The sequence below is a fragment of the Anolis sagrei genome, chromosome 1, assembly GCF_037176765.1.
Source record: "Anolis sagrei isolate rAnoSag1 chromosome 1, rAnoSag1.mat, whole genome shotgun sequence".
In the NCBI taxonomy this organism is placed as follows: Eukaryota; Metazoa; Chordata; class Lepidosauria; order Squamata; family Dactyloidae; genus Anolis; species Anolis sagrei.
This window is the reverse complement of record NC_090021.1, coordinates 304,026,900-304,037,767: the sequence shown is the minus strand read 5'-3', so window position 1 is coordinate 304,037,767 and position 10,868 is coordinate 304,026,900. Positions and strand designations below refer to the sequence as shown.

The 10,868-nt window shown below is 41.5% G+C and overlaps 1 protein-coding gene across 3 annotated transcripts in view; it reads left to right on the top strand.

The window, feature by feature from the left end:
• The first annotated feature begins 6,465 nt into the window (after positions 1-6,465).
• ABCD4 (ATP binding cassette subfamily D member 4) overlaps positions 6,466-10,868 on the top strand; it is a 29,500-nt gene continuing 25,097 nt past the window's right edge. The window contains exons 1-3 of one of the 3 annotated variants that reach the window (XM_060758630.2): positions 6,466-6,752; positions 9,780-9,904; positions 10,005-10,132. In XM_060758630.2, the coding sequence (XP_060614613.2) occupies positions 6,736-6,752; positions 9,780-9,904; positions 10,005-10,132 (270 nt within the window). In that variant the 5' untranslated portion in view covers positions 6,466-6,735. Of the gene's footprint in view, positions 6,753-6,798; positions 6,870-9,779; positions 9,905-10,004; positions 10,133-10,868 lie in introns of those variants that run through there. The other 2 variants (XM_060758622.2, XM_060758637.2) reach the window with 2 other exon arrangements.

Here is a 10,868-nt window from a genome sequence, read left to right as displayed (position 1 = left end):
CCCCCCCCCCCCCAGTAAGGCGAAAAGGCCTTACTGCAGTGTTTCTCAACCTTCCTTCTGCCGCGACCCCTTAATACAGTTCCCCATGTTATGGTGACCCCCAACCATAAAATTGTTTCCGTTGCTACTTCATATCTGGAATTTTGCTACTGTTGTGAATTGTCATGTAAATGTCTGATATGCAGGATAGATTTTCATTCACTGGACTGAATTCGGCCCAAATACCCAATACGCCCACATTTGAATACTAGTAGGGTTGTGGGGGGGGGGGGGGGTTGAATCTGTCATTTGGGAATTGTAGTTGCTGGAATGTACAGTTAGCCTACAATCAAAGAGTATTCTGAACTCCACCAATGATAGAATTGACCCAACTTGGCACACAGAACTCCCATGATGAAAAGAAAACCCTGGAAGGTTTTGGTGGGCATTGACCTTGAGTTTTGGAGTTGTAGTTCACCTACTTCCAGTGAGTATTGTGGACTCAAACAATGATGGATGTGGACAAAATGGCATGAATAATCAATATGCCCAAATGTGAACACTGGTGGAGTTCGGGGAAAATAGACCTTGACATTTGGGAGTTGTAGTTGCTGGGATTTATAGTTCACCTACAATCAAAGAGGATTCTGAACCCCAACAATGATAGAATTGTGCCAAACTTCCCATGACCAACAGAAAATACTGTGTTTTCTGATAGTCTTTGGTGACCCCTCTGACACCCCCTCACGACCCACCCAGGGGTCCCGACCCCCAGGTTGAGAAACACTGCCTTACTGGTACATTATTTAAACTGTTATGTTTATTCATATCATGATCTGATCACCATGTTCAATATATCTCATATGCATGGGGTATTGGGGTAATGATACAAAAGGTTTGCTAGGGTAGACCCTCTTTCAATCAGACTCAGCCACCCCCGAATCAAAATCCTGGCTACGGGCCTGCCTGTGTGCATCATTTTTAAGAATCCAGATAGAAGAGTGAGGTGCAAGTCAAGCACCGGAAAAACCACTATAAATACAAAGTAGCCATTTCCAAATGCTCTTCTGGCGCAGCCCCACATACAGCACATTACAGTAGTCTAATCATGTTTATTCTTGTTATGGCAATCATATTAGGTGTTTGTGGTGGGCGGTTGGCAAGATTTGTTTGGTGGCCAAGAAGGGCTACCCTTGCCTTCCTCTGAGGTTGAGAGAGTGTGATTTGCCCAGAGTCACATAGTGGGTTTCCATCACTGAGAGGCAATTCCATCACTGAGAGGCAAGCCATAGTCAAATGCTCAAACCACCACACCACACTGATACTTATATGTACATCCCCCATTTACATCATTTGTAAGAATCCAGACAGAAAAGTGAGATGGAAGTCAAGCACCAGAAGAACCACCACAAATACAAATGCAGCCAACTGTAGAATTTTGCAGAGTTCTTCTTTGAGGCTGGAAATAATCTAAAGCAGAAAAAGAAAGTGTGAGAAGAAGCAGTCACTTTGATGTGTCTTGCAGAGCTGCTGGGAGAATGAAGAGGGGGGAGGAGACACATGTAGCATTTTTAGTTTTTTGAAGGAAAAGGTGGGATCTAAATCTGATATAAAAAATAAAGAAGATAAAGACATTGCAGGTACAGGACATGAGAGAAAATCTCAGACTGCAGAAAAGTGAAAAGATGGAATGGCTACTCACCTTCCAGAAATACGACAAATGCTACTGCATCATCTGCTTACTGAGATATTAGTATCAATAGGGTTTTTCCACTTGAAAGCCTTCAAAGCAGCTGACAAATTTAACAGCAAATAAAAATTCTCAATTATGTGAACACATCTCTAAATTTAATCAGAGATTACAGTTTCCTTGAAAGGTTTTTCAGAATCATATTCCATACTCATTCAGCCAACATTAAATTTGAGTGTTGGATTAGGACTTTAGGAGCCCATGGTTCAAGTCCCTGCTCAGCAATGGAAACCCATTGGATGGCCTTGGGTATGTCACATCCTCTCAGCCTTAGAGGAACATAAAGGCCAATCTCCTCTAAAGAAATTCTGCCAAGGAAACCCCAAGATAAGTGTCAAGTCATTGTATATGAGACTTGACTTGAAGGTACACAACAACAACAACAACAACAACAACAACAACAACAAAACAGCAGTAGTAACAGCAACATTTTATTGTTTTACAGTGTAGAATTAATATAATTTTTTTGCTGGTCTGTCCTTTAGCCAAACGAACAGAGGCAAAAGTTTCCCAGGAATGTCAACAGGACTGTGCATTTTGAGAAGATCTGGCGCTTTGGCTTTTCCCAGTGGCTTGTCCTGTAACAGACAGTTGTTCTGCTACTGATAAAGAAGTGTGAGATGGGAGGAGGGTGTTGTGTTGTAAAATATGCAAATGTCTTGGTACTGTGCTTGGCTCCAAAGGTCTAAGACAACCGCTCTTGGAGGAGGGGAAAAAGCAGAAAGAGAAGCCCAGAAAACACTCTCCTCCTTTGTTCTTGGATTTGGATGTGTCAGGAGGGGCCATGGAAATTTTTGGAACTTACACACTAAATGGAGCTCACAGCAGGTGTTTTAGCTGGCACCGAAAAGACAAAAGGGCTGGTGGGGAAGTGCTTGGAATGGACAATTGCAAGCTCAGCATGTCCTGTGTGTGTCAAATCCCTCAGCTTCCAAGAGCGGTCCAGTTTTTTCACAACCAGATTGTGCATATCAAAGAGCCTTGATCTCTTGAAGAGATGAGAAGTACAAAACATCTGGGTCGGACTCACGTGGGAATCACTTCAGTCACAGGAGTCTGATGGACAGGTCGGCAGCACAGACATATTTTTCAGTGGCCACAGCTATCACCACCGGTGCTAAACCCCAGAGCTGTTACTGTACAATATGCATTCATCGGTGCATTTAGGAAACTTGTATCAAGAATTTAGTTGGGTTGTATATTAGTGTTGGAAATTACTTCAAAGTATCGCAGAGTTCAAACTAATCAGACCAACTTGGTCTCCCACTTAATGTACATTAACCAACTATATGTCATGAAATTTGACCAAGGTGGACCTGCGCTGGAATGCTAGCTAAGAACTACCTATATTCTTTTAAGTCTATCCTAACCCAACAGATGTGACAGAGGGAAGAACAAAACAATTACACAGAATTACAGTTTCTTGTATGAAATATGGACTACCAAAGACCTAAACCAGTAGTTTTCAACTTTCCTAATGCCGAGACCCCTTAATACAGTTCCTCATATTGTGGTGACCCCCAACCATAAAATTATTTTCGTTACTACTTCATAACTGTAATTTTGCTACTGTTATGAATCGTAAATATCTGATATGCAGGATGTATTTTCATTTATGCCCAAATTTGAATACTGGTGGTGGTGGGGGGGGGGGGGGTAGTTTTTGTCATTTGGGAGTTGTAATTGCTGGGTTTTATAGTTAACCAACAATCAAAGAGCATTCTAAACTTCACCAATGATGGAATTGAGCCAGTCTTAGCACACAGAACTCCCATGGCCAACAAAAAATATTTGAAGGGTTTGGTGGGCACTGACCTTGAGTTTTGGAGTTGTAGTTTACCTACCTCAAGCGAGCACTGTGGGCTCAAACAATGATGGATCTACACCAAACTTGGCATGAGTACTCAATATGCCCAGATGTGAACACGGATGGAGTTTGGGGAAAACAGACCCTGACATTAGGAAGTTGCAATTGCTGGGATTTATAGTTCATCTATAATCAAAGAGCACTATGAACCCAGCCCACATGGGATCTGCACCAAACTTAAGCACACTATCTACATGGCAAAAATCGAATACTGGTTTTTGAATTCAGGGAGTTGTCGTTCATTAACACCAAAAAGGAAGAGAAGGACAGGCAGAGAGATCTTCAACCTTCTCTGTCAAAGGGGTTCCTAAAATCATCATTAATTTGTGTTTTCTGATGGTCTTTGGCGACCTCTCTGAAACTCCCCTTGCAACCCCCACCAGGGGTGCTGACCCACACAGGTCGAGAAACACTGACCTACATGCAAGAAACTGTAATTTTGTCTAGTTGTTTTCTTCTTCGCTCACAGTCTTTTTTCCTTTTGTATCGAATCTTTAAGATTTTAGGTACAGAGTCTCTTGTGGATTTTAACAGGTCTGTAAAACTATTTAAAGAATTGAATAAAATACTTTAAATGCCAGTACTTAGACCACATAGAGCAATGAAGAATATTGGAAACTACCTTAGTGTACGTTGAAGTAGGTTAGTATTATTAAAACAGAATGCAGATGGAGAACTGCGGCTGAGGAAGTTTCTTTCAAAAACTGTTTAATGAATTCCCAGCAGAGGTGAGATTTGAATCCTTGACTTTCTGGTTCACCTCTCAGTCTCTCAGCCGCAAAGCTACCCTATTTATCTGTCTGTCTAATAACTGACAGGTCGAGAAGATCATATAAATATATGATGCTCCGTAGAGATTGACCTCTGAAAAACAATGAATGATAATTAGTGAAACAAAACAGTAACAGAGGGATTCCTGAAGAGAAACAACTGAGGTCAAATAAAGCAATATTGACGGCAAGGAATAAAGTCTATTCATAACAGTCTCCGGTGAGAAACCTGTGAATGCTGAGGTACACATATACACAGGTTTTCTTTTTTCCTAGTGAGCAGTCACAGGTAGAAACCCCTCTGACATTATTGCTTTAGACATCAGAATTACTTGCCTCAGCACTTAGATGATTGAAATTCATACTGTTGGAAATAGCCCAAAACCACAGTGGACATTAAGTTAATTTGTTTTTCAAATGATGAGACACAGGGCAACAACATACTGAGAAAGCAAAAATGGAAAGGAACAAGGTCAGAAAAGAGATTTGATAAAGGAGTGGGAGTGCTTAGTGTGTGAGAAAACGAATATTGGCTTCAGGCATGAGCTAAGGAGAGGAGAAGAGAGAAGAAAATACATTGGACACCAAAGACAACATAAGCAGAGAAGACCAGTTCCAATGGCCATAATGATATATTGCAGGGAGCGGTCAACTCTCCTGTTTAAGGAGCTCCATTGGCTGCCGTTCATTTTCCGGTCCCAATTCAAGGTGCAGGTTGTTACCTACAAAGCCCTGAACGGTTTGGGACCCGCCTACCTACGTGACCGCATTTCTGTATACGAACCCACATGATCTCTTTGATTATCTGGAGAGGCCCTGCTCGCTCTCCCACCCCCATCGCAGGCGCAATTGGTGGGGACGAGGGAGAGGGCCTTCTCAGTGGTGGCCCCTCGACTCTGGAACTCACTCCCCAAGGACATCAGGCATGCACCAACTTTGGCAGTTTTTAGAAGGAGCTTGAAAACATGGTGTGCCTTCCCAGAATAATGAACCCTCAGCATTATGTCCTCTAAATGCACTTTACACTGATTTAGGTTTGCTTGTACGCTTTCACCAACGCCGCATCTCTCCTACCTTGTTCCTGCCTAGCATTATTTTTAAAGTTTAATTGCATTTGGCCCAGCCATAGAATCATAGAATCATAGAATCAAAGAGTTGGAAGAGACCTCATGGGCCATCCAGTCCAACCCCCTGCCAAGAAGCAGGAATATTGCATTCAAATCACCCCTGACAGATGGCCATCCAGCCTCTCTTTAAAAGCTTCCAAAGAAGGAGCCTCCACCACACTCTGGGGCAGAGAGATTTTAAAATGTGTGTTGTATTACTGTTATTGTTATTGCTTTTTTGTTTATGAGTTTTATTTTAATTGTTTATTGTTGTTGTTATTGCTTGTATTGATGTATTGTGGGCTCAGCCTCATGTAAGCCGCACCGAGTCCCTTGGGGAGATGGTAGCGGGGTACAAATACAATATTATTATTATTATTATTATTATTATTATTATTATTATATTCCTGGTTCCTGACATGAGACCAAAAACTACCCAGTAGTCCAATATTCTGTTTGCAAAATGGTGGTCAGTCATTTTTGTTGTTGTTTTTGTTGTTCTTGTTGCTGCTGCTGTTATATTTATTTATAAGGACAATCAAAGCAGCTAACACTAAAAATACAATATGTAAATTAAAACCCAAAGCATTCAAACATTAAAATAGAATTAAACCCAGGACATAGTTAAAAGCAAAAAAGACACCTGGAGGACCAAACACCTGGAGGACCAAAGTTTGCACAGACTGGTATAGAGTCAGACATCCCTTTGAAGCTAATGATGAAGAAGCAAAATGAGAGAAACAGAGAGAAACTGTGACCCTGAACACACTCTTTGATAGGGGTTTTCTCTGCAAGAAAATATTCCCTCTGAGTTATAGTTCAAAAATAATTTTTCCAGACTCTGCAGTAAGGATATTGTCATTTCTCTTGTGCATAAACAGAATGTGAAAGATGCCCTGCTTCTTCCTGCTGCAAGCAACGCCTCCCTCTTGCCACGCACATGGAGGAGGTTAAGCGCTGTAACAGGGAACCGGAAGTATGGGTTAAATCCGTGGCGACTATAGCCCCTTCTTCCTTTCTGTAGAACCTCACGTTGGGTAGGTTTACCCATAGAGTTAGAGCATCACAATGACATTATTTTACCCACTATTGCGGTCTCTTTCGGCCTTTTGAGTGAGTCGGGGCAGGGGAGGCTAAAGACCTTGCAAAACTACAATTCCTCATCTGCAAGCAGGCTCCGCCTATCCTCCTCGAGGCCTTCTCTCCGTCCTGACTCTATACCTTCCCGAGAGTGGTCCGAAAGCTTAGCTGCAGTTTGCGCTCATGAATAATCAAGAAAGGTAATGAATATTAATGAGATTGTGGAATGCGGAGGGGAGGGGTGGCCTTTGGTCCGGACTGTAGGCTCCGTTTGCAACCATGGCTCTTGGGCGAGCAGCGGTGGGGCTTGGTGGCCGGTGAGCCTTTTGGGGGTCCAAAAAAAGAGGGGATCCGGGGAGGGGGCTCTTCCTTGTGGGGGAAAAACAAGGAAGCAGGTTAAGAATGCAGCAACACTGTAGAATTAATGCAGTTTGACACCGCTTTGTCTCAATGGCTCTGGATCCCTGGGAGTTGTAGTTTCACAAGTGTCATCATCCTAGAATCATAGAGTTGGAAGAGACCTCATGGGCCATCCAGTCCAACCCCCTGCCGAGAAGCAGGAAAATTGCATTCAAAGCACCCCCGACAGACGGCCATCCAGCCTCTGTTTAAAAGCCTCCCAAGAAGGAGCCTGCACCACACTCTAGAGCAGAGAGTTCCACTGCTGAACAGCTCTCACAGTCAGGAAGTTCTTCCTAATGTTCAGATGGAATCTCCTTTCTTGTAGTTTGAAGCCATTGCTCCACGTATTAGTCTCCAGGGCAGCAGAAAACAAAGTCGCTCCCTCCTCCCTATGACTTCCTCTCATATATTTATACATGGCCCCTATGATGTTTCCTCTCAGCCTTCTCTTCTTCAGGCTAAACATGCCCAGCTCCTTAAGCCGCTCCTCATAGGGCTTGTTCTCCAGGCCCTTGATCCTTTGAGTCGCCCTCCTCTGGATACATTAAAGTTATTGTGGTGGCAGTGGTAAATTTTATTGAATAGCCCTTAGGCCACATCACAATACCAAACCAAACAACAAGACTCGATAAAATTATTTCAAAACGTGAATAAGGAAATTGCAAGGTTTTGTTTACCCAAGAGAACAAACATTACTCCAGAAATGTCTAGGTTTTCCAGCATGGCTTTATGGTTGACTTCCATTGGACGTTGACTGCAGAATTGCACAGAGATTCCTAGAGAACACTTTATCAGATCCATGAATAACCAAATCCACAAAAGTCAACATCACAAATGTGGCCGGATGGGCATCTGTAGGAGGAGCTTTGATTGTGTGTTCCTCCTTTATAGAGAGTTTAACTGGATGAGCCTTGAGGTCTCTTCCAATTCTATGAGTCTATGAAAATACCCATATTGCAATTTAGTTTAATATCTTTGTAACAGACATGGGCAAACTTTGGCCCTTCAGGTGTTTTGGACTTCAACTCCCACAAATTGTGAGAGTTGAAGTCCAAAACACCTGGAGGGCCAAAGTTTGCAAGTGCTTGCTTTATAAGGACAACTGAATGAGCACAAACATGTGCACAGTATGAGAACTCATCATGGCAAACTGTCAGAGATTTCATAAAGTAGCAACACTTCTTGGTTTATAGCTTGAGCATTGTTTTTGGCGCTGAAAATTTGAAATATCCTAACCTACTTATTGCTGCAGCTGGAAAGAAAGCTGAAGCACTTCTCCTGTCATAGCTAAACAAAGTCAGGACAGCTGGCAAATCTGTTTGGGTTGTTTTTCCAGATGCTGATGCTGCAGCTTTCTTGCAGAAAGAAACAGGAAATGAGCAAAAGAAGGGCATGGAAGGCAATTATCCCTAGAGTTTTGGGTTGCAAAACTTTCACTTTTAAATAGCTTTAGTCAGTGCTTTATCAGAACAATATAGATAGTCATTAAAAAAAGAAAGAGCACAAAATATAAAAACAAAGAGACATAAATCACACACAAAAACACAGGAAACAGCACCAAACAAAGCTAAAATCTCCAAGAGTGAACTATTTGATATAAAGTTGTCAGTCATTATTTCATCCAGGAAGAATTTTAACAATAAAGATCAGGACAGATAGATAGAAGATCTCTCCAGAGAAGGACATGCATTGCTGATGGACTTTATATATCACTGTTTAAATTAGGCATGGGCAAACTTCAGCTCTCCAGATACTTCGGACTTCAACTCCCACAATTCCTAACAGCCTCAGGCCCTTTCCTTTTCCTCCTCAGCCACTTAAGCGGCTGAGGGGGAAAAGGAAGGGGCCTGAGGCTGTTAGGAATTGTGGGAGTTGAAGTCCACAACACCTGGGAGACCGAAGTTTGCCATACCTGGTTTAAATTATAGTACTCAGGAAGATCCCACCATAAAATGAGTTATCCGTCTTATTCTATACCATATCTTTAATGCAATCATCCATTTTCTTCCATCAAGAAAATCCACAATCGGTTTTAAAGTTTAAAGTTTAAACTTTTAAAGTTTAATTTGTGGAAGCTGTCATTTTTGCTTCAGTATTTATTTATTTATTTATTTATTTATTTACAATATTTATATACCGCCTTTCTCACCCCTAGGGGGACCTATTTATTGCTGTTTGCAAACTGCTAGGTAAGCAGAAGCTGGGCTTTTGATCGGCAAGATCTTTCTGCAGCTAGTGATTTATCCTGCTGTATTAAGCCTAGATCACATATATTGACATATATGCCTTTAAAGAGGTTTAGATAAATGATTCCTCATGTGCAAGGCAACTTCCCCACGTGCAAGGCAATAGGTAGGGAATTGGGACACAAATTTAATTGTTGGAATGTCACATTTCTTTTTTTGTGTGCATCTAACCTCAAATTGCTCCTGAGTGTTAAATTAAGGCCCATATGCTTCTCTTTTTATAGCACATTGGTATCTTTCCAGCAGAAGCTATGTTTCAGCCTTCTGACAACATTTTCTTATCAAGTATGAATCTTTCATGAATGTGGCTGTATTAGAATTAAAACCTCCTGGTACATTTCCTCTTCAAGAGGAGACTATTTTGTAATTTTATTTAGTTTTTCTTTCAAGATAGTTGTCTATTTAGAGGGTTTAGACAACTATCTGCCTTGATAGTTTAGACAACTATCTGCCTTTCAAGATAGTTGTCTATTTAGAGGGTTTAGACAACTATCTACTTAGACAACTATCTTGAAAGGCAGAGCTGTGTAGGGTTTGATGTTTGCTTGCATTACCTCATCTTGTATCCATCTCTTCCAGGCCCCGACCCCGGCTAGACCGGCAATTTCTCCGACGTTTTTTAAAGATCCAGAAAATTTTATTTTCAACATGCTCCTCCAAGAATACCCTGATGTTCCTAACCTTGCTGGGAGTTGCCCTTTTGGGTAAACGAGTTTCCTTCTGTCATGATCCTTGATTTGACTTCTTTTACCCCAGACCTTTCTAACAGCTCATCCTTTGATGTGTCTTTCTTCTCTCCCGTAGAGCAGCTGATCATTTACCAAGTGGGGCTGATCCCCAGCCAGTATTATGGGGTTCTGGGGAGCAAGGACTTCTCTGGATTCCAAAAAATAACCATACTTGCTCTGATGCTCATTGTATTGAACTCTATGGTAAGGGAGCCCTCTTCTTATAGCAATATATACCATATATACTTGAGTATAAGCCAAGTTTTTCAGCCCTTTTTAGGCTGAAAAAGCCCCCTTTGGCTTATACTCAAGTCAAGGTTATTTATTATTTTCTCTGAACACAAATCTTGCTAAACAGGGCGATTTTCCTTTTTGTTGACTCCAACCAAAGCAACTTCTTCATAGTACACTGTAAACACTGCACATTGTTGCTAACAAACCTGTTAGCAACAATGTGCAGAGTTTACACTGTACTCTGAAGAAGTTGCTTTGGTTGTTGTAAAGGATAAACGTTCACTTGGACAGGGGGGACAAGCAATCACACCCACTGTCCTTTAATTCACAGGGTTATCATTCAGCTGGACACTTCTTTGAATAAAGATAGTTAACTATAACAAGGGGGAAAGACTCTCTTATCCCACCTTAGTACTATATCTTTTAAGTGACCAACTGTGATGTAGTTGTAGACCGATGTATTTGTTAAATCACTGCCACTACCTCAATTGAAAAGGTCTGAGGAAAACCATATGTGTGAATGTGAAAATAGGAAGAGTTATATTTAAGCTCTTTGTTCTTCTTTAACCACTGCTACTTTTGCTGACTGGACTGAGAGCAATCTTCTTTGTGTTGACTGAGATGTAAAGGTTGTAATAGACTGAGGCAGACTCCAATTTGAAGGTGAAATAAGAAACAAAAAGGGAAATTGCCCTGTTTAGCAAGA